The 24294-nt window shown below is 40.8% G+C and overlaps 1 protein-coding gene across 5 annotated transcripts; it reads right to left on the bottom strand.

The window, feature by feature from the left end:
- Positions 1-266: 266 nt before the first annotated feature.
- LOC114559515 (kinesin-like protein KIF23) lies at positions 267-23423 on the bottom strand. 5 transcript variants are annotated; one of them, XM_028584174.1, is made up of 23 exons: positions 23314-23423; positions 22598-22664; positions 22267-22395; positions 18401-18506; positions 15658-15794; positions 15430-15542; positions 15123-15293; positions 11578-11690; positions 10470-10591; positions 10242-10344; positions 10026-10105; positions 9804-9923; positions 9363-9522; positions 9053-9217; positions 7589-7755; positions 7234-7407; positions 5912-6115; positions 5374-5667; positions 3401-3634; positions 3098-3186; positions 1390-1450; positions 1116-1156; positions 267-988 (listed from the first exon to the last, which is right to left on the bottom strand). In XM_028584174.1, exons 1-23 carry the CDS (start codon positions 23325-23327, stop codon positions 973-975), a joined length of 2880 nt encoding a protein of 959 aa, XP_028439975.1. In that variant the 5' UTR covers positions 23328-23423; the 3' UTR covers positions 267-972. The 5 variants fall into 5 exon arrangements, with proteins under 5 accessions (XP_028439975.1, XP_028439983.1, XP_028439991.1 ...); XM_028584182.1 differs by having other exon boundaries at positions 9378-9522; XM_028584190.1 differs by having other exon boundaries at positions 9053-9214; positions 9378-9522.
- Between the last annotated feature and the right edge of the window lie 871 nt (positions 23424-24294).

The following is a 24294-nucleotide window of genomic DNA, read 5'->3' as shown; positions in this document are numbered from 1 at the left end:
ATATTTTTCATTAAGTCAATCTAAAACAGATACTAAACAAAATTCAACAAACAAAACACACAGCATTTGTTGTTTGTCTTGTTTTCTTCTACTCTGATCAAATAAGTGGAGAACCTTCCAATACCGATTGTTAACACTGTAAATTAACTGTCAAACACAGCTTGATAAAAGGAAAACAAAGGATGTCTTTAGGGTATGTTCAAGGCCTTAAAGATGGAGACCAAGCCCTTCTGTCTTACCGGATTATGAAAAGATGACGGTGACACTTGGTGTTTGAATAAATTTAATGCCAGCAAAAATGGTATTGTGTTACACATCTCAGGAATGGTTTCAATAAACTTAAGTAAAAAAGCTTCATAATACTTATTTACAGTTAGTCAGATTGATTACAGCAAAACCTACTTAGCAGCTTTATTTACAGGTCTATACATTGTAATTCTAAAATAACTATGTTCTTTACTCTATTTTGTATTTTTTATAATCAGCCATATGCTCAGTTTAACATCCAATAAAGGAAAAACCTTTGAAAAAAATGGCAAGCAATGCCAAACAGTCAAAATAATAAACATGTTCTATTGTTGAAAAGCTCAAAAGCTCAAATATTCTAGTCTTTGGGTAAAAAAAAAAAAAGCTGTGACAAGATTATGTAATACATTTCTCACAGAATATCCATGTTGTGCTATTTAACATATCCATGTTGTGGTAATATTTCTAGCATTCAAAAAGAAAAAAGGACACTAATCCAGCAAATTACAATGGATATATCCTACATTGTTTAATCAATCATTTCGGCAATAATTAAATTAGAATTGCACTCTAATAATTTGCAAGAAGATAATCATAAAAGAAAAATGCCCCGACTCTCAAAAAGATGCATAGTTTCACATGGTAGTCCCTTCATGGTTCCAAAAGTAAGGCAAAATCTTACATGTTTTCAAGAGGAAAAATAGTTCCTTCATATGTACAGGAAACTTAAGGCTTTCTGCGTCTGAAAGAAAGAAAACAAGAAAAAATACAAAAGTTTATAACCCTCATTTTAAATCCAAGGCAATTGCTGGAATCGTATATACCATGGTAAACAGTGCATGCAAACAAACATGCTTTTATTGTCTTACTTTTGATACCAAAGGCTTGAACTTGTGCTTGCCACTGGAGGCTAATGGGAAGAAAAAAAGTTGAAAAGAGGGGACTGTGCACACAAACACATATCAAATTATCCAATTCATATTCAATTTAGAATACTATGAAAAATAATTTGCAAAAGACCCTAATTATTGATGTCTAAAGATGTGTTGAAAAATATTAAAAACGATCATATGGTAATTGCACACTAAAATGACAAGATTTTTTATTTTCATGTCATGAATTTTTGTTTAATTAAGAGCTTACCCTGTTTTCTATGTCCTCCATTTGAGCTGCTCCTTCTCCAGACCCGGAACGCCTCTTGCGACTGAAACAAAACACACAAGGATTGTCCAACTTGAATTACATTTTTACAAATTACTCACAATACTGAACAGTGTAATTAGAATGCGTTTACGTTCATCACTTAAGAAACCGAGGCTTGATGAAATAGTGACTTCAAAATCGCTGTTGGCGTTAACATGAACCTACTGACATTTTAGCTGTTCAGTACCACAAACCTTTAATTTCCAGTTTAACCATACTAGTACAGTACCCATTGAAAATGTGCCTGTTTGGAATGGGCCGATTTCTTGGCCTGTGGTATTGCTGGTTGTAGAATTATACAAAACCAAATTGTAACCCAAAATTACTTACATAAGGACCCCAAACCACTTAATATGCAACTCCACTGTATATCCTCCTACTGACTTACATTGTACAGTGTTCTACATCAGAGGAAGACATTGTACTACTGTATTTACCTGACAGAGAACAGGGCAGATTCAGAATGTAATCACAAAGAAAATGTGGAGTAATCAGACATTAGCTTCATGGACTACTGGCAGTGTGCTACCCACCAGGCCCGTTAGGAGAGCTAATCAGCACCTATCTGTGTTAATCAACCACCAGAAAGAGACAATCTCACATTTACACATTGTGTGTGTGTGTGTGTGTGTGTGTGTGTGTGTGTGTGTGTGTGTGTGTGTGTGTGTGTGTGTGTGTGTGTGTGTGTGTGTGTGTGTGTGTGTGTGTGTGTGTATAGAGAGAGAGAAAACATTTTAGTGTGGTCTTTTTTTGTCACCGATATTGCATGTTGGTATCACGTGCATGTTGATTAACGACGGCTGCGTTGTCTCGTCTTATTGTTAATGAATTGAACACTTCAGCAGAGTGGCTTGACAGTTAAAGTTGAAGTATGGATTTGATTTGCCGGGGTATTTTGCCGACGGTAATGCTATTAGTATAATAAGTTAGCAGTAGGCTACACTTAATTAACCGGACCCAGGGTGAGTGATGAAAACTGCGGTCTTTGGCCGGTCAGCTAAGAGATTTTCTCGCATTGCACAGCGCTGTGGAGGAAGCTCCGGGATTACATTATGTTCTGCCTGTGTTTAGAAGTGGTGAATGTACAGCTCACAGCAACTTAATACGATATAGTGTCTGGCTTTGGTTTGATATTTAGTGTTGGCAAATGGCTTTTTATGGAGTTTCCTCTTAGTGAAATAATACACGGAAAAGCCAGCTTTATGTGGCGCCTTTTTCAAAGACCGACGCACACACCCCCACACACTTTTTTTTGGTTTGTATTCATTTTGATCCTTCCAACATTACCCACTTCTCTGTATTCATGTGTAAAGAGGGCAAAACTCCAGCAACACTTAGACCAATAAAGCTGTTCTATATACAAGTGTTGCTGGAGTTTTGACCTCCTAGACTTCTTTACCCTCTCCATGCACATTGGAAGTATGTGAAGTTATGCCAGAAACCCCCCTCTGTTTCTCCTGTATAAATGTTTAAACAGTTCTTGCTGCAAGGGGAAAAAAAAGTATGTGGCACCTAAATACATTTTTAAACTCAAATAAAATAAAATATTTTGGTTGGACATGAAATTGTGACATGATGTCATCAAATACATTCAATCATCACACACACAGAAATATCACAACCTGTAGTACTTGGGCAAATACTGTACCTTGATGTTGTTGTGCACTCTTGTGTTAGAGTCTCAATGTCAGTGAACTGCACAGCTTGTCCTCCGCCTCTCGTCTTAAAAACATTGCCCTGAGAAGGTCAGAAAGAAAAAACATAAAACTCAGATGTCCAAAGGAGAATATAGGAAAAAACCCATACTCACAATCAACAGCTAAAATAATAGCAGTGTCCCAGTAATATCTAAAATAGGATCTCAATGTGATATCATACAGAAGTTGATATAGCCAAAGTCATGCAAGACATAAAATAATCAGTCTCAAATTAAGCAATTATGTAGTTTTACCTTGATCAATTTGGTCTCGATTTCCCCGTCTGAGGCAAGCTCTTGATGTCTAAGCACATACTTGTGGCATTTCGACAGAGCTTTCTCGTTCGGGGTCGACACCTTGATTGCATTGGGAATGATTGGCTGCATGACAGTGTCTAGGTCCAAATTAGAGGCTGGTTTGTGGTCTACCCATTTCTCCCCACCCGCAGAGTGTGAGCGCCTGTGCGTTGGATGAACTGGAGGGGCCGTCTGGCGATCCCAGTGTAAAAAAGACAAACCAGGAAGTTATTCACAGGGGACACCAGCAGGGACCATTTCAAGTTTGTCGGGTGTTAGTAGTGAAGGTTGGTGATTAGAGGGTGCTAGCTTGTGTTGAAAATAAATGTACTACTGGAAGTCCGAGAGGGACTGTGCATGTCCCACTGGAGAGAGTTTTAAACATTCATCTTTAGAATTCCAGGGGGAATAGGTATTTCCATGGTGTTGTAGCCCTCTACATGTAGACTCAAATTACATCCCAAAACAAACAATATTCTGGCCTTCCAGCAATACATATTTCCATAAACTAACTAAAAAATACAGCATTGACAACAGCCCAGTAGAGTAAATACAAAATGAACATGCAAAGCAGTGCAAAAGTAGTGTGGAAATTAGTCTGGCAATTGAGACTACATGCTAACAGAATTGAAATTGATACAGTGAATTATTAGACTATTATAAAGATTATTCTGTTTTGGTCCCAACATACTGAGCGCGTCAATAAGGAACTCCACTTTTACTTGGTGCTCCTAATTGGAAGTTTTGTATGGCCTGCTGTGGTTCAAAGAGTAAATTTTGACATGGTAGTGGTTAAAGTCAGCCTGATAATCAGAGTGAAATTTTTCGTTTCACTTCATTAATCATTCATTATTTGAAACGCTGAAAAGAATCTGAGACTTTGGCAGCAATTCAGAAGTCTGGAGCCAGGCTAGGTAAAACTATAATTTTACAATACAAAGCAAATCAAAGGCATGAGTCGGACTTTGACCAAAAGACCAAACAGTTGCACATGTACATATTTTGTAAGAAGCCAAGTATCTCAATATGGAACTTCAGGTTTTAAATTTGGTGGTATATCGTGTACAGTCATGCCATTTCTAACTCAAGTAAAGGTTGTAGTTCACATGTACAGTACATGAGGGTACCCAAAATCAATATGTTTGCTATTCCCATGAGGACATTAAAAAAGGAGCACTAGATGAACTGATTTTTTTGATTATAGGAATTGTTAAAAGCGGGACACTTAGGAGGTTTGTGCAAGATGAGTACACTGAAAATCATCAGCGTTGAGTGCCACATCAAATCACTCCATGCAGAGACTAACCAAGCTCCAACATTACAGTTCAATTCAATTGAAACAACTTTATCCCTAAAGTGCAATTCAGTTATATCTTAAAGAGTCCAATGACGATTTTGGTTTTGTTAAGTGTATTTTTCCTTACCCATTTTGGTGTACTTTTTATGAATACCTGATACCTTAATAAACGTGAACTTTCTGCATCAATCTTTTAAAATGTGAAATACTGCTGCTACCTTGACAGTTTTCTGGGATAAACAGTCGTTTGTGTGCATTTATTTTTGTGGCGATTTTTTGTCATTTTGCTACTGAAATGTGTGATAATACAGTACAATAAAAAAGCAATTCTAGAGAGCAGTTTGCAATAAGCAACAGAAAGAACAACAAACATGATATAACTACTGCTACTACTGAGGATGAAGTTGCAAGTCAAGAGGATTTACAAGCGAGACAGATCAGTGTGCCTTATAGTCTGGATAAGGATAAGGAAACACTAGCCTACACTGATGCAGCGTTTCTACTTGATGCATTTCTAAAACAAGCAGACATCTACTAATAACATTACGGGTGCAGTTCTAAACTTAAGTTCAGGAGCGCAGAGAAAAACTAAACACATCCTGAAGGACATCTAGGCTCTAACACACAAACTAACCCTTGTGCCTGCCTCTAGGTCGAGCCCATAGACAAGAGTCGTAGCAGGGGCACCAGTGTCTGTGGCCAATCGCTGGCCTCTCCTGCGACCCACGCTGCTGGTGCCGTGGCATTGGGCAGGAGTCCGGCTCCTAGCTTGGCTGCTTGAGTCTACAGGGAACTTGTGTTCCCAATCAGAGATGCAGGAGGCTACTGAGGGATAAGCTGAGGAGGAGGTGATGGTGGAAGTGGGGTAAGCGTCCTGAACTGCCCTAACATTGGCTCGATTTTGGTGGGAGGGAGTTTGGCTGAAGTCCTGAAAAGTGAGGGGATGGGGCCAAGCATTGTGGATGTTAGAGGCTCAAGATGAACACAAATACAAAACAGGGTAATATAGACGCTGTGTACAGAAAGCATCGAAATCTCATACAAGTCATGATTAAGATTTTCACAAATGATGATTAGCGGCATGCACAATTTAACATTAAATAAAAGTTTCATAAGAGAGTGATGCAGTGCACACTGAAGGAACAGGCAGTGTTACGGAGTAAATCACTTACATGAAGTGGTGATGGCGAGGCAGACCTCTTCTGGCCCGTGCCGTGATCTCTCTGCCTTGAGGGCCTCTCAGGGCGCTCGGTGGGAGTCCCATTGCTGCCACAGCTACTGCTCTCTGTAACAATGGCCTTGAGCTGTTTCAACTTTTCATCCTTCACCCACAACTTGTTCTGCATCTCCAGCTGCTTGGCGTTCACTCGCCTCTCCTGATTAGAAAAAAACAGCGGGAAACAATTCAAAGAACGGTGTCATCATCTAATCCAATACGAAAAGGTTGTATGGCCATAAATGACCTCACTGAAATGTAGAGGGACGCAGAATACACAATACACAATACACAAGCAAAAACCTCTGTTTTTCCATGCACAAGAAAGAGTAATCTCACAATGTTTTGGTGGTCTTTTACTTGTTTAGCAGTGACTGTATGTCACTAACAACTGAATGTAAATGGACTGTTTTTATATAGCGCTTTTCTAAAAGTTTTATTTTTTTTTTTATAAAAAAGGTGCTCTAAGTGATGTGACGCGTCTTTTAGGCTACAACATTTTTTGTCACATACAGCAAACATCTCCTCACTATCTGCTAGCTGCTTGTCCCCTGAACACACTGTAAAAACACGCGGTCTCTGAAGACAGCTAAGGCTCCACAAACGGCAACAAAAACAAACCGTGCCAACCTGCACAACGAACCATAACAAACAGTGTTCCAGCCAATAACAGACAAGAAGGAGCTGGTTGAGTCATGAATACGCATTGTGGAAGTAGCCTACGTGCTAACGCTGCTTCAGTGATGGCTCAACCAGCTCCTTCTTGTCGGTTGTTGGCTGGAACACTGTTTGTTATGGTTCGTGGGGCAGGTTGGCGCAGTGTGTTTTTGTTGTCGTTTTTTTTTTTTTTTTTTTACAGTGTGTTCAGGGGACAGGCAGCTAGCAGATAGTGAGGAGATGTTTGCTGTATGTGACAAAATGTTGTAGCCTAAAAAAACGCATCACCTTTAACGACTCCTCAAAGCACTTTTACATAGTACAGGAACCATTCACACACACTCGCACACTGTGCCGTAAAGGTGCCACCTGCTCACACACATTTACACATATGGCCCAGCATCGTGGGCAACTCTAGGTTCGGCGTCTTGCCCAAGGACACTTCGACATGGGACTGCAGGGCCGAATGGCAGGCGTCCGCTCTAGCACTGAGCCACAGCCACAATGAAGAGGACAGCATGGCACAAACCACTCCATTGATGCAAATTAGTGACAAGTATGTGCTAGCCCTCAATATACAAACCCAAAAATAGTAGGGTTACTGTAGATAAATCCACTTACACACTCCTTCTCCCACTTGAGTTTGGTGTCTGTGACCATGCCATGCATTTGCTGCTCCATGCGCCTCCTCTCTGACAGCTCTCTCTGTAGCCGTTGCTCCCGGGTCTCCAGCTCATGCTGAAGTGAGCGTTTGTCATGCTCATACATGTCCGTTGTCTTCTGCAGGATATCGACCTGAAGAGAAGGACCAGTAGTGCAAGAAGAAAAAGAAAAAAAAAAGTCAAAACAGTAACTTCAAGCTTCTCTTTAAAATAAGTGAATTCACATATCATTACTTGTATAGGCGTGTTAAGCATGTTGTAAACCAAATGTAGAAAAGAGTAGAATAAGATGATTCTCTAAGTGAGGGAGACACCTTGTATTCCAGGGTTTTGGATTTTTTCTCTAATCGCTCTAGCTCTGTCCTCTGGTTGATGATGAATTTTTCTTTCTCGCTCAGTTTGCTTCGCTGATCATGGAGGAGCGTCTCCTTTGCATTGAGCTGACTGTCAAACTGCTCAATCATAGACTTCAGTGTACTGGCTGCAGGAGAGAACACATTAAAGTTAGACGGTAAACATTTGGCTTGAACTGGTTTTTAAACTTTACAGTGTTTCCCAGACAGACTAATTTGTGGCAGTGCGCCAGAGAATCAACACCGGCCACCACATATTGCGTTTCGTTATTCTTTTTTTCTACGCTATTTCAAACTCAAAGCGTAGACTATTCGTTCAGTTGCATTTACTTTCCCTGCTCTCCCTCAGACAGACAGTTCAAACTATCTGCATTTATAATGGCTGATAAATTAATATTTTGTCTGACATGGAACAAGATATGACAAATATTGAATGTTACTATTCTAACTCATTTTACCTCAAAATAACTTACAGAAGGTCCCCAAATTACTTAAAAAGAACTGTATACTACTGATTTACTTTGTACTTCTACTTCAGAGGAAAACGTACCACTACATTTCCCAAATGTTACGGTTCACATTTCAGATTCAACTCACAAAATATAACAATTTTAAAATGACGCATTATTATTCATTAAGCTATCCAGCATTATATTAGAGTTGAAAGCTGCACCGTGAACAGACATTAAGTAAATTTAAGTACATTGTGCTCATAATGCCTCTTTTTCAGTCTTCACTTTAAGTAAACATTTCAAAGCAGGACTTGTACTGTGCCGAATTAATATTTTTACTTTAGAAAAAAATGTTTTGAGTAGGCCTACTTCTTTTACCACTGGGAATACCAACATTTTGCCAGTTAGAGAAAGTGTAAAAAGGAAGGACGCTGTTTGCATGGGACCCAAGTCGAGTGGGAGCCAACTGACTGAATTTACATTGTGCTTTTATTGTGAAGGGTAGAACTGGAAGAAGTGATGCCATTGTTATACACTATGGGAGTTAATAAAAGTGTGTGGGCCTTCTTGGTTCAGATTACGGATCCTCCGTGTTTTAGTTTTATTATCCTCGGCTACAGCAGTTAGCTCAGAGGGCTAACTTAGCTTGTTACTTTTGTAAATGTCTTTGTCAGCCTGAACGTCCCACGAACGATAGTACACAGTGGCCTCCATCTTTACTCCGTTAAGCCAGCGTGCTGCGTGTGGCATTTTGTTATTTTGCGCATGCAGGTCAGATATCCGGAGCGCTGCCGGAACGACAGAGACTCCTGCTTTTTATAGATAGATAAAAGGCAGGCTTCTAAAAAAAAAAAAAAATACTGATGCATCATGCTAAACTCAATACATGAATTAATTCATTGCTGCCAGACATCATAAAGTATGTTCTCTATGATCCAGACAATTATTTGTGGTGTAGAAAATGGGCCTGTACCAGTTTTGTTGAACTGCTCGGCCAACATCTGACGGACACGATGCCTCCTTTCCAGGACCTCAATCAGGCGGGGCAACGTCTGATCATCAGCTGGGTCCACCAGCTCACAACGAGGCATGGCTGGAATGCTTTCCATCAGCTGATTCAGCAGAGCTGGGTCATCTACTGTGTGAATAAGAATAAGTCATGGAAAGGTTTGTGTGTAATTAGTGACATACAGTAAGTAAAACAGCAAAAATTCTGAAATGCATATCCGACATGTAAGAATACAGCATGACATATGCACAATGAGCTAGTATTAGAGATTTACAGGCATTACTGGGACCTCCTTGCTCTTCCAGGCGACGTGACAGCTCATCCCTGAAGGCACGGTTTCTGTGCCTGCGTCCTGCAGCAAGGGCACAAATTGTCCGGTCAACCGGCCGCGCCACCTCCACCTCCTGGGTCATCTCTGCAAAGCGCATCACCAGCTGCAGCACATTCGATGGAAAACCATTAGAAATACACTCCCCAACTTCCTTAAAGCACCCAGCAGTGCTACAAATCAAATACTGATGTTTTGAAACTCAACAGTGAGTATATGTGATGAAATTTGTATATTTGGGGGACCAGGGATTATATATTTAAACATCCTGTCAACTTTTCATTGTGGTTCAGACTCAAGATAAGAGGATTTTCTTCTAGGAAAGCAAGTCACATTAGATGAGATTTTACATTCAAGCCATTCTGCATCACAAATGCAATGCCTTACCATAGTTTCGTCATAATCATCAGCCTTTGGGTTGACACACACGATCATCCTGACTTTTCCTTCTCCGTCAAAGTAGTTTTTAAACAGATGTGTAACTTTAGAGTCCCTGTATGGCACCATCTGGAATAAAATAAAGGCTCTGTGAAGCTGCACCTACTAGAAAATTACCAATGATAACAAGAGAATCATCATATACAACAATACACATGATAAAATACCAACCTTATTAGTTCCACACATCTGGTTTTCACGTAGAACTTCCATACATGTGCGCAGTGTCATCAAGGACTGGTTAATATTACCTGTTAATGAGACATTACTAGAAATGTTTGGTGCCTGAACAAACATAACTTAATACACTGAAAATCTGCCAGATACACTGAAAAAAAAACTTATGGTTGATGTTTAGCAGAAGCCCACAGTAAGGAATTAACTGACCTGCTTCACGGAGACGGCTTCCCTCTGCTCTGGTTCTGCTGGTGCGTTCACTGCCTGCCAGGTCAACCAGACAGAGCTGGCTCACATTCACCTGGTTTTTGTCCTGCAATTTAATAACACGCTGTTAGCGTCACCAAACATCGGCTGGAATCCTTTGTGATGTGTACGTATTTGTCATTTGTCAAATGAAAACCTTTTTTAATATGTAACTTTGGAGCTGCGTGTCACCTGTAGAATGTGGTCCCCATCAGCATCAAGTGGTGCCTGGGCCAGCTTTACTGTGAACACACTGTGTGAGCGACTGGATTCACGGTTAAGTTGTGTGTTGGCTATCCTCCTTTTCTTTTGCCCTGGAGACACAGCAAGTCATCATTAACAACCGTAACAATATAAGTCAAATCTATTCTTTATTAAAGGTCCCATGACATGGTGCTCTTTGGATGCTTTTCTATAGACCTTAGTGGTCGCCTAATACTATATCTGAAGTCTCTTTCCCAAAATTCAGCCTTGGTGCAGAATTACAGCCACTAGAGCCAGTCCCACAATGAGCTTTCCTTAGGATGTGCCATTTCTGTGCCCGTAGCTATTGAGGAGGAGAGAGGGAGGGGCAAGGTGGAGGGTGGGGGTGTGGCCTTGACCAACTGCCACTTTGCTCATTTGAAAGCCATGATGCCTCTCTCTCATGGGTGGGCCAAATTCTCTGGGCGGGCAAAGCAGAGAAAGGGGAGGTAACCTTGCTTGTTATGACCTCATAACAAGCAAGATTCCAGATCGGCCCATCTGAGCTTTCATTTTCTCAAAAGGCAGAGCAGGATACCCAGGACTCGGTTTACACCTATCACCATTTCAAGCCAATTGGGGACCATAGGCAGGCTGGGGCAACGCATATTAATGTTAAAAAACCTCAAAGTGAAATTTTCATGCCATGGGACCTTTAAGTCAACAGATTTATTGCTTTGTCCATTTTTTACTGAGGATATGATTGGTAAACTCAATAGGAATGCTAATAATGGTCAGTGGAAGTTATAGCTCAAAACTGCAATCTCTGCACAAACATTGTAACAAAGAAAAGTCCTGGCTGCCTCCTTATCCGCAATACAGACGTTTAGTTAAACTCTTTAATAATCATCCTGTTAAAAGTATTTTAATGGTTTCCATCACAAGAAGATACAAAAAGTTTAGAATAAAAATATTTGAAAATAGGTTAAAAACCTAACCAAACCTGCCAAACTTTGTAATTCAAATTGGTCGGCATGTAAGGGGATTCCACATAACACAATACATAAAATATAATACAATGCAAGTATGCAAGAAGAAAGTTATTATTAACACTCACCCTTCCAAAAAACCCCAAAGGCCTCCTCTGTAGATTTGACCTCAACTTCAGTGCAGCCAGCCACATACATGTTATGATTCTGATCTTCCCGGAGAATCTTGGATTGGGGCGGTCTGAAACAAGTTAATGAAAAGAATCAACATAACGTAACACACTTATGTGTCCCTTTAGTAAGACAAGCAGCAAAAGCTAAAAATGCAAATGCTTGATTCCCCGCTAGATACAATCTAGGAATACACAAACAGGTGTAAAGACTAGGGGTATAACGAGACACGTAAACGTATTGAACCATTCGGTACGAGGCATTTGATTAGGTACGCATTACAAACCGACAATCCTATTTCATTTAGAAAAAAATAAATAACTAGAACTGCAAGCAGTTATGATGGGGCCCAAGCCTCCGATGCCATTCGCATCTGATGCCATTCGCCTCCGATGCCAGTTGTCCCCGACGCCCCGGGGAGCCGCGCCAGTCGCCCCAGATGACCCACAAAGCTGCGCCAATGCGGGACCCGAAGCATTACGTAGGGGGGGCAAACGTTGGTGAATATCGAGAGGTTTGATGCAGGAGGTCTGCGGTACTCTGCCGTTGCAAATGTAGTGGTTAACAGTTCATCTCCATGCATAAACAGACTACTTTTAACAATTCTCTACTATAAACAAACTTCTTAACCCCAATGACCACAGGGGACAGCAGAGAGAAATGAGAGAGTGACTTAGAGGGTGGAGGTACCAGCAGGTATGGTGGTTGAAAAAGCAGGGGAGGTGGTCAGGTTTTTGTAAATGGTGTCATAGGCGCCGATTGATGTTTTCCTCCGCGGGTGGTCACAGGCGCACGTCGTTCAAAAAAAAAAAAAAAAAAAAGTAGTCAAAAGTTGTTTGCATTTCAAAACCTTAGGAAAGGGACAGTGGCCGACACGAACACACGCGCCTATTAACTCGATAATAAAACCGTAAAGTAGGCTTTCAACTCAGGACAGCGCCACTTCTCACAAATACAGATAGGATTGGAGATGAGAAGTTTAACTGACACGTAACCGCGATCACTTTCGTGGGAAATTAAGAATCAATGCCACCAACATACCCAATCACACTATGACAGACTCTCCACTTAGCACCAACTGCAATGTTTAATTGCACGGTATCAGGGTATATGAATGGTGTTGACTTTGAATTGAAAAAGTCGGAGAAAAGAGTTACATTTGTCCACTGTGAAGGTTGTAGAAACTTTGTCAGGTGGGTTAAGAAGTTTGTTTATTGTATATAACACCAGGGGAGCACGCGAAAGCGAAAACCAAAACGTAACGGTAGGAGGTAAACATCAGTAAATATTGAGAAGTGTGAGCTGCAAAGTCTTTGATACATTCCCATTGAAAATATTCCATTAACATTGATTAACAGGGCAAAACACTTTTATGTTGATTATAGCGCCCGCTAATGGCCAATCTTTGCCAAATTTGCTACAGCGCCTCAGAATGAAATGCCGAACGAGCACCACAAATTGTGTGTTGATTGCTTTTACTGTGGCAGAGATATTGCAAATGCAAATTTCCCATTTAAATGCATTGAGAAAATTGGAGGGAAACAAATAAACGTTGCTTATAGCGCACCCTAAAGGCTGATCTTCGCCAAATTTGGTACAGAGTATCGGCGTCAGATGTTGAACAAGGACCTCAAGTTATTTGCTGATAACATTTAATTTGGCCGAGATATGATAGGATGTGTGTGTGGTAGCTAGCTAGACTTTAACGTAGCAAAATTCCTTCAATAACTTTTTGTCACGTCCAGCTGGAGATGCTATCTACCAGGTTTGGTGCAGATCGGTCACATTGGGTCCCATAGGCCACGCCCACTTTGACGCCTCAGTACCCCACTTTAGGGTTGGCCTCAGGATTGGCCCTTGATGGTACCCATCAAATTTTGTATAAATCGGACAAGCCGTTCATGAGATATAAACTTTTTGTAGTTGTAGCGCCCCCTAGTGACCAATTCTGGGGATGCTATGTTCCAAGTTTCGTGCAGATCGGTCGCACAGTCTAGAGGAGTTTGAAAAAGTAGGTTTTTGATAAATCGCAATTTTCACGCATAAAAGTCTAGGCGAAAATGGGCGTGGCCTATAGCACGTGATTCAGTTGGATCCAGGAAACGCGTGGATGTATGGTTTTTGAATGTCGGGTGTACGGTGTGGGAGTTATAGGGCCAAACGCGTCTTTGTCTGCTATAGCGCCACCTAGTGGTGGAAATGGGTCGATTTTTGCGCCTGAGGTCCTTGCAGGGTTTTGGACCAGTCCTGAAAATTGCAACCCGCCACCATGTACGGTTTAGGTTGCAGTCAGAGTTTTAGGAGGAGGAGGTGAAGAAGAAGAAGAAGAAGAAGAAGAAGAGGGTTCCACGCTCCGCTGGAGACGTGAACCGCGTTGCCTTGCAACACGCGGTTCCCTTGCCCCCTCGGGCTTGGACCCCTAATAATATAATTAATAATATAATATAATGTTCTCAGTGCCGCTGCACTCAACAAGGCAGTCCAAACGACGTAACAGGCAATGTGCTGTCCGCCCCTCCCACTCCCGAAGAAAAACACTACTCCAGTCAGGCATGCTAAGCTGAACTAGCTCACGCAATGTGGCTAGTAACGTTAATGCGACTATGACCAGACCAGAATTAGAAGATCCTCCAATAATCACCAGGTCTGGTGTTTGGAGCCACTTTGGTTCCCCTTAAGTTATGAGGGTGATGGTACGAGAGTGGTGGATTAAAAAAAAAACTGTATCTGCTACACGAGAATAGGATAAATCAGTGGGAATACTGTCAACTCAATTACGCTGACATCACCTCAGTGTGTCAATAACTGGAACTAGACGAAAACAAGAAGCAACACCTAACCATGACACCACTGTCTCGTATTCAACCGAACCTTGAATTTTGTTACACCCCTAGTAAAGACACATGCAAACTGGGTTTACAAACAGACTTGAGCCATCATGTTATGTTTTTAGGGAGCCAATCCTTGAAGACAACAACCACCAAAATGATACAAAGCAAGAAAATTACACCTATGCTTTTTACAGGATTTTGGATTAATGGGACGGAAATGCACTGATAACCTCTGTGAAAGCAGCTATAGCCAAGTTAAAACTATGAATAAACAGAGTACTGTGTAATGTACTTTGCCTGGCAACGTACACAAACACATTTATCCGTACAGGCTTGCCTCCACCAAGCCACCTAACAGAAACAGGATTTTGTGCATCTCGTCAACATAGAACTACAAAGCATAAAAAGTGTCCGTCTCAATGAACTTATTCAGCACATACATGGAACATAGTCAAAGTGGTTACATGCAGACAAGTGGTTGCAAAAAACATTTGTAGATCACATTAGTAGCGAGCTATTGTGTAGGTTCAGTTGATATATTTGTAGAGCCATTTCCTACATGAAAAGCCCCACAAATAACCTGAATACAAATAAGTGTTGTACAGACAGCCCTTCAACATGACATTAGGTTTCAAAAAGCATGGACTGATTTGAAATCTTGTCTCTCATACTTTGGTCTGATTGGGTCAAAAGGAACATCTTCGAGGAGATCATAGATGTAGTTGTTGTAGACCTCGATGTAGGACACAAAAACGCTGTAACAGCAGTCTTCATCCACATTCTCAGATTTACATGCCTCCTCTGAGCTGATCATATCTGCGCAGTCTGGGTCAGCCTTCAGTCTTAAAACACAAACCACAAGCAAAGCAACGCAATTAACAGCAGTCAACATGTAATTTAAATTCAGTTGTCTCCAACTTTATTAGTACTTGTGAACACCATAAATCGTATAGAAAGTAAAAAGTGAAATATAGCTACTTGGAGGATGGCGTTCTGGGCACTGACTGCTGACTGTCTCGCTTCTGTCTCTCCAGGAGAGCATCAACTTGACCCTGGATCTCCATCCCATTTTTGTCATCGGGTTTGAACACCTGAAAAACAAATAAGATACAAAAAGTCAAGTAAATATCCCACCATTCATCCAAAAATGTAATCTTTTTTTTTTTGAGACAATCTACACAACACATTAATAAATGAAAGTCTTACAAATCTTTTGGCCTGAACGGGGTCGATGCTGTTGAAGAGCATGTCTAGACAGCGGGGGAGGAGTCCACCTTCCCCAGGAGAGCCGGTCATGGTGAAGGTCTTGCCACTTCCGGTAACACCATATGTAAACAGCAGACCTATAAACATGGAATATCACAAATAAATAACCACTTTTCACACAGAGGATTAGGGCAGATGTTGATGATACAGTATATTAAGGCTGTTTTATGCTTCTGCGTCGAATCGACGGCGTACCCCTGTAGACCCCTCTGCATCAACACACACCCCTCTCCAAGCCCTCTGCCTTAGCTCGACGCGCACCACCCAAAATTGGTAACTTCGTGTTGAGGCTACACAGTAGTAGTAGATAACTTTATTGTCCCCGTGGGACAGTTGGGTTTGCGGCACAATGGAGGCTTGATAAGCAAATTGCAGGGGGTCCATAAGATGGTGGGTTTGGGATACAATCTACCTCTTTACCAGACGCTCCAGGCACTTCATGACCAGTGATGTCAGCGCTATTGGTCGGAAGTCATTGGACTCTGTGGGTCTTGGCAGTTTTGGCACAGGTACAATTGTAGAGGATTTCCACAGGTTAGCGACTTTACAGAGGTTAAGAGAGGAGTTAAAAATGTCAGTGAACACAGGGGCTAACTGTTCTGCACAGTGCTTAAGGATATTACCACAAATTTTGTCAGGGCCGCAGCTTTTCCGTGGATTACAGTGACTAAAAAGGTGAAAGACATCTTATTGACTGATGTTTAGGACAGATGCAGAGGGTGGAGGGGGCAGCACGATGCCAGCCCCAGCATCGCTGCCGCTCACAAAGCGACAAAAAAAAAGCTGTTTGCTTTTTTGCCCTTTCCAGTCCCCAAGCTCAGAGACTCCGCTGTCAGCTGGAGTCTCTCATCCCTCCCACCAGCCGTTGGGCCACGTCTCCTCATTTGAATTGTGTCACTTCAAAATGAAAAGCCTTAAATGTTAAATAGAAATAGCAATGGTGAATCTTAAAATGTCAAAAGGCAATTACCAAATGTAAAATTCAAAAGATAAAACTTCAAATTGAAAATTATAATTTTTTTCTATTTGAGATTTTAATTTTGTATTTCTATTTAAGCTTTTCCATTTCACATTTTGAGCTTCATATTTGATGTTTCTGTCATTCAATAAAAGATTTCAGTTTACGCATTTATATTTAAGCTTTTTTTTTTTTATTTGACTTTTTACATTGAACTTTACATTTTCAAATTATCATTTTACATTTTAACTTTGCTTTTTCAATTTCCTTTTTTAAATTTAATTATGGCATGATTTTTCCTAGTAGCGTATTAAAATAATAATTTTTAATTTGATCTCGCTTCGTTTTCTCTTTGGACTTTCAATTTGAATTATGAATAAATATATCCTCCATAGTCGTTGCTGGTAACTTACTCGTATGACAGAGTACACGGACCGAAGCTTTGTGACTAGCATCGAACGACTAGCAAGCACTGTCTTAGCGCTGCTGCCGTACAGTATGTTCCTTGAACATGCGCTGCAGAAGAAAGCACCCAGCTCCCTCAATTTGTGGCACCAAGTGCTAAACGGCTTCCTGTGTCCACCCTTTTCCTCTTGTCCTCTATTCATGCCCAGCACCATTTGTTTTTAATTCCTTTCTCAACTAAAGCTGTATCTACATGCTCCAAGTTTGATAAACTTCGCCTCCATTTTTTTTTAGCCGCATTACCACGGAGACCACACCACACTCTCGCTTTTCGTCAGAGACCCACCCTACTTTGTATCTGATTGGCTAGAACTCATTTCATTGGTAGGTGGAAGTTCGATGATTGGCTAAATCCATCAAAAACAAACCCCATGGGGACTTTTTAATTTATTTACCTTTTCTAAAATAGTCATACGCCAGAATCGGGCACCAGGCCAGAGTACTTTAAGCCCTGCGTTAGAGCTGCGTTCCTCTCATATGATTGGTGAAATCAATTGACTTGAAAATAATAAACCGAGTGCAAGTTCCCCGTTTTATTAAATTTTTTTCCTCACAGCCGCACACCGGAGATCCGGCACGGTGCCGGAATACTTTAAGCCCTGCAGACCCCAAGGACTGTGATTGGTCAACTCGTCCTGTGCGTTGATAGTTGGTGTTTCAAGCAGCCTATTGTGGGGAGAAGCAACATGCTAGTTCACTGACATAAGCGTTGCAAATAAACTCAGACATATTTTGGTTACAATGACGGGGTTATCCGTTTATAAAGTGTCTATATGTCAGTAACGTTTTGAAATTAGCACTTCACCAGCAAGCAGTACTTTATGGGCAGTTGTGCTAAAGTTTGCTTGCCAACATAAACTGGCTGGCAGACACCTCGCAAATAACCTCAGACTTATCACCCCTAGCGTTATGGCAGTGAAATGCACCGCGGTGCAAAGCAACCCCAACGCAGAACTCCAAAAAGGGTCACGGCACCGTAGGAGCGCCGGTGTAGCTACGGCGTGGAGTTGACGCAGAAGCATTAAACAGTCTTTATGTTGATCAGATAAAACATGTGGGTGATTACATGTTGTGTCTGAGCAACGGTCCAAATCCCAATCAGACTTCAATAATTAAGCAATTATCAAATTTGTTTGTTTTCAAACTAATTTTCTGTTGACCTAATCCTTTTCAGCACTGGAGGATACACAGTCAATTGATGGAATTCTGCACAGTGGACAGAACACGTTTCATGCTTCAAATAACCTTTAATTCACTTACCATTTTTACAATGAATAAGGTCCTCGATCAGAGGCTTGGCAACATCCTCAAACAGCTCCATTTGAGTGGTATTAATACCAAATACTTTTTTAAAGGAGTACTGTGTCTAAAGGATAAACAAAGAATAACATACAATACATGTGAATGGCATTTAACAGAAAATGGGATAACAAGAACAATTATTATTACCTCTGTGTATTAAACATGTTCGTGTCAAAGAAAGTCTCAGGTCTCTACTAGGGCTGCACAATTATGGCCAAAATGATAGTCACGATTATTTTGATCAATATTGAGATCACGAGTAATTATCACGATTATTTGTTGATTTTAACCAAAACAAATTTTATTGTCAGATAGGTTAATTATAACTGCTTTTACATCCATATTGTGCTACATTCCTGCTAATACATCCTCCTTTATTGAAGGATACTGTGAAGTTGTATGCCATTTCAGCTGTTGTGCGACCGCTTTCCATACATGCACGTTTGCCGTAAGGTATCTACCTGACGAAATAGCAACGCAGATTTCGGTGGCTCATTACACTGCTATTTACATGTACAAGCTCTGATGCGCCGAAACCCACGTTAGAGGCAACATAAACATTGCTGCATGTCAAGCTGGTAAACACTAATAACACGTTACACAGCAGGTAACGTTAGCCTACCGTTAGTTACAGTAGTAACTGGATTAAACACGGCTAAAATGCTGACTGCTAAACGGTGTAGTGTGACAGGATTCCAACAGTGGGACGTCAAACAGTCTGCTGCTAAAGCTATGAGCTAACAGACAAACTAGCACTGGTCACTGCTGTTGTATGAAAAACAAAAACAGACGGGACAAAATGTTGCATTTACTAGTAAACTGGTAAACATTGTGACAGGCTTATGATGACCGACTGCTACCTGTTGTGGAAATTTCCTCACGTTACTCTGTCCTCTGTGACTGTCGACATCTAAAAACTAAGCTGCGCGGTGCAGGGAACAACTCTGATTGGCTCACGGAGGCATGTGATCAGACAGTGGTTTATGGAGCGCTAGATTGGCTTTGCAAAAACTTTGATAAGGAGCGTTCTATGAACGGAATGACTCATTTTAAATATTGCTTGATCACGCAAATTTGATCGTGGGAAGCCAAAATCGTGATCGCGATTTAAAATTTTATTAATTGTGCAGCCCTAGTCTCTACTGAATACAATTATGACCAAAACCACTTGTAGGGATTTGTTCAGTATTCTATCATTGTACAGTAACAATAAAAACATCCAATCAAATCACAGACTTTTGTTGAGGTTATGCAGGCATGAAAACGGGTCAGGGGTGAAAAAGGTGAGAAGGATATTACCCCTCTAAGGGGGTCCATGCTCCCCCAGAAGAAAATTTTAAATATTCCATATTTTAAAGCATCAATCTGATGCATTTTGAGATGCATTTTTTGCCAACCAACTCATTACAGTTAAAGTCCTTCTGACATTACACAATAATAAAAGTCATAATTTTTAAAGACTAAAAAGTTTTGGATCAATTTTTACTTCTTCCAACCATATGTTAAATAAAGAGTCAATGTGGATTTAGGCTACATATTGCAATAATATCATAATCCTACAATGAATCATTGTGAAAACTAAAATTTACTACTTTGACCAGGTTATCATCAAATAAGAGAATTAATACATTCAAGATTTTATCCATGTTGATATTAGCTGCTTTATTTACATTTATTAAAAATGTTGCATTGTTTATCTTTTCATATAGCTAGACGTCTAAACTCGGGGACAAGGCCGTTATGTTTAAATACCTGCTGTGCTAATTCCAAACAGACAGCTTTGTCAAGGTTTGGGCTTCAGATAGCTTTTACAAATCGTGTTCCGCAATGAACATGCACACACGTATTGTTTGTATCACGGTCGGTCAGGAAAGGCGCAGTCGCAGTCTTAACGGTAGCGGTCGCTGCCGGTAACGGGCTCGTATGACAGAGTGCACGGACCAAAGCTTTATGACTAGCATCTAATGACTAGCAAGCACTGTCTTACTGCTGCTGCAGTCAATAGGGTCCAACTGCAGCTTGCAGCAGTTGCTCACGCCATGCCCCCTGCTCACGCCACGCCCCCTTTGCTCACGCCACGCCCTCCGCTCACTTTGCTCACGCCACGCCCTCCGCTCACGCCAGGCCCCTTGTTTTATTTGCCTTCAAAATAAAAGCTCCCTTATTTTCTTTGCCTTCAAAATAAAAGCCCCCTTCTTTACAGCTGTATGCTGTAAAGCTTGTAACGTAGATGAGAGATAAAGCCATGGATGAGCTCTGTTCCCGAAACTGCAGGCTAACTGCTAGCACTAGCTAGTAGCACAACATAATGATTAAATCTCCTTGGTTGTCTAGCTAAATACATCTATCGTTTATTTAGCTAAGCATGTAAACGATCAGGAACAACGAAAACACAATGTTTAACGTTAGTGAATATTTTCACAGTCCCGGTCACGGTTTCTGCCGCTGTTCTGGAAAAATATGGCTTTTGGTCTCGACCGAGTCAATGTGTCTTTGTTATGTGTATAATAATATTGGAGGGAAATGCTTGGACGGGGATGCTGTTGGCTTTTCACAAGTTTAGCTAGTTAGCTACCGATACCAGTATCGGTATCGGCTCCGATACTGCCTAAAACGCTGGTATCGGTATTGGGAAGTACTGGAGTTTATGCACCGATCCAATACCACGTAATAAAGCCCTAAAGAAAATCTACGTTAAAGTAGTTTATTTATGTTTTCTTTCCGTTATAACCGACTGTCAAACTGGAGAATAAAGAGAGTTGTACGACATTCATTGTTTGTGTTTGTTCATGTTTTACAAAGAGTTTAACCTGAGCCAGACAGACAACAAAGATAGAAATCATATCACATCCATACGGGGATTGTAGTTGTTAAAACACTGTAGTTGTTAAAACATAATAAAATATATGACCCACTGGTATCGGATCGGTACTCGGTATCGGCCGATACGCAAGTTCAGGTATCGGTATCGGGAAGCAAAAAATGGTATCGGACCATCTCTAATACATACAGGCTAACTATAGCCAGTTACCTTTGTGTGTAACTAACAAAAACTCACCCATCTCGTAGGAGCGAAGTTTAACGTTTCATTCAATAACATTATGGTTCAAAAGGAGCACTAACGCCACAGGTCTTATGTTGACAACGTGGACGCAGATATAGGAAACTCCGAAGGCAGTCGTAACATTTACCTAGCTAGCCGTCTAGGCTAACGCTCTTATGCTAACGTTAGCGAAACGTCGGCGTAGCATTAGCTAGCTGTCTAAACTTGTGAAAAGCTGAACAACATCCCCGTCCAAATCACGATTTGAAAGAATACAATTAGCTAATCGTGAAGACCGCGATTAATTGAATGTAAATATTTAGTTGAATGTTTGGTTTAATGTTTGGTTTAACATTTTTTATTCCTCTTTTTATTATTATATTTACTGTTTTTTTATATAAGATAAATGCTGGAATAATGTTATATATCACAGATTGTTTTACAGAAATGTCCTATTTTCAGTGGATTTTTCATTTACTTTTTTCCTTGATCGTAGAAGGTACAATATGTAGCAAAAAATAATTGCAAATCGAATCGTAATATCTGGCAGGAATAACTCAATTCGATTCCCCCACCCCCAAATCGTTCAGCCATAGTTGAGGTCAACTGAAATATATGACTGGTGGCGTGATGTCAGATATTTTTTTTTTCTGTTTACTTGCTTGTTTAGACAATAGCGCTTGAGTGAGATATCAGGAGGGAACAAAAACAGGTGTAGATTGTCAATTTGCTTTACATGCTCAGATGACTTGCCAAGCACAGAGGGCTGCAACACACTTACCTCTTTGTATTCCCCATTGCGGTTGGCTTTAAGGCCATCAGGAGCATGTAGCTGAATAGTGGAGCTGCTGATCATCTCCACACAACATTCCTCATCTTCTGCTCCAAGTGGACGTATACGGCAATATACCTACAAAGATGAACAAATAGATGAGGTCTACTTTGATGAAGCCATCACAACTGGAAGAACAACATTCAGATAAACCTAAATTGAAGAAAATATCTTGAAGACTCTATGAGCCTATGATGCCAGTCACTAATTCCATGTTTCCATGATTAACTCCACAAACTCTACAGTTTCGGGAACAACAAAGTAAGCAGTGGTCACTTACTCCAACAGGATCTTTCTCTATGTTGGATGCCTTTTTTGGGCCTGGCCTCCGAGGAGTCTTCCCTTTGCTGCAAGTAATAAAGAAATACAAAATCAATGTCAAACACACACAAAAATGTATGCAACATGAATAAGACACATGACTAATTAATAATCCAGATAATTCACCTCAGTAACTTAAACAATATGGACACCTGAACCTTACCTAGCTCACAATTTGCGGTACAGTCCATCCCCAAACTCTTTCACACCAAAAGTGCCCCCATACTTTGGCCATATAGCTAGTGTAATATGATGTGGAATACTCGTTACGCTAGCTAACGTTAGCAAAGTTAGCTCAGGTGTCACCTGCTAACGACAATTCACAGGTGACGGGTCAACAAAAATATGAACTTCACATTATGACATTATGACCCCTTGGATTTTGTTTTTATAGAAATAGAACACACACTGTTGACAGATTAGATCTACCGTCAGTTGAAAATTGAATGCTGAGCTCACACACCGATCAGTTGCGAACAGTCAAGCAGCGTTAGCTGACAAGACAGCTGCGAGCTATGCTAACAACAGGAAGCTACGTTACCTTTTTTGCAGTAACGTTATAACTGCAAGCAGATTACGTTATTTACTTGGATCGTTTTGCCAACACAAGGCATAGTTGTAGATTGTTAGTCATTTATCGAGCTCAATATAAAAAAGATAGATGGTAATACTCACTTTGGTCTCTGCATTGTTTGTGTTGTTAATCTCCTCTCCACTGAACACAGAGCGCCTCCTCTTCTCGATTTGAAAAATTCCCTCTGTGAAACGTTTTTCCGCGTGTCTAATATTTCAACCAATCACAGTGCAGATGCGGCGGTCAGCAGCGGAAGTTCTACCCCCAGCACCGTATAGTACAGGAGAAGCTCGCAAGCAGTTTCGACTTACATTAGCTGTTTAGGTTAATTACTAATGTTAATTAGCATGTTAGTTAGCAATAATTAGCCTGTGCTTATGTTATCTCCTTATATATACCTACACTCTCCGTCTCTGTAAGATTGGAAATGATTGAGATTTCTCTTGGCACAGCTACCAGAAGACTTACAACTTTCAGACACGTTGCGCACGTCACATTTACGTTGTCTCTCTCAGTTGAAGGCTGCAGTAAAGCAAGAGATCACCGGAAAAGTGCTTCTAATAGCCTTCACTGGTCTCCGTCCAGAGCGACGGGGTCTATTGGTCCATTATATATATATATATATATATATATATATATATATATATATATATATATATATATATATGTCAATGCCCAGCACCATCGTGTACTGACAAGCCCAATGGATGTTAGGCCAAGCCCCCAGGAAGAGCGCCATGTCTAAAGCCACCATGGGCTTAGCGGATAGGGGTGGTACTGCACCCATAGACAGTATAAAATGGACCAATAGACCCCGTTGCTCTCATTGACATATAATAGACCAATAGACGCCGTTGCTCTGGACGGAGACCAGTGAAGGCTATTATAAGCACTTTTCCGGTGATCTCTTCCTTTACTGCGCAGCCTTCAACTGAGAGAGACAACGTAAATGTGACGTGAGCAACGTGTCTGAAAGTTGTAAGTCTTCTGGTAGCTGTGCCAAGAGAAATCTCAATCATTCCCAATCTTACAGAGACAGAGAGTGTAGGTAAATGTAAGGAGATAACATAAGCACAGGCTAA

The sequence above is a fragment of the Perca flavescens genome, chromosome 1 (genome assembly GCF_004354835.1).
Source record: "Perca flavescens isolate YP-PL-M2 chromosome 1, PFLA_1.0, whole genome shotgun sequence".
Taxonomy (NCBI): Eukaryota; Metazoa; Chordata; class Actinopteri; order Perciformes; family Percidae; genus Perca; species Perca flavescens.
This window is presented reverse-complemented; position numbering and strand designations above follow the sequence as displayed.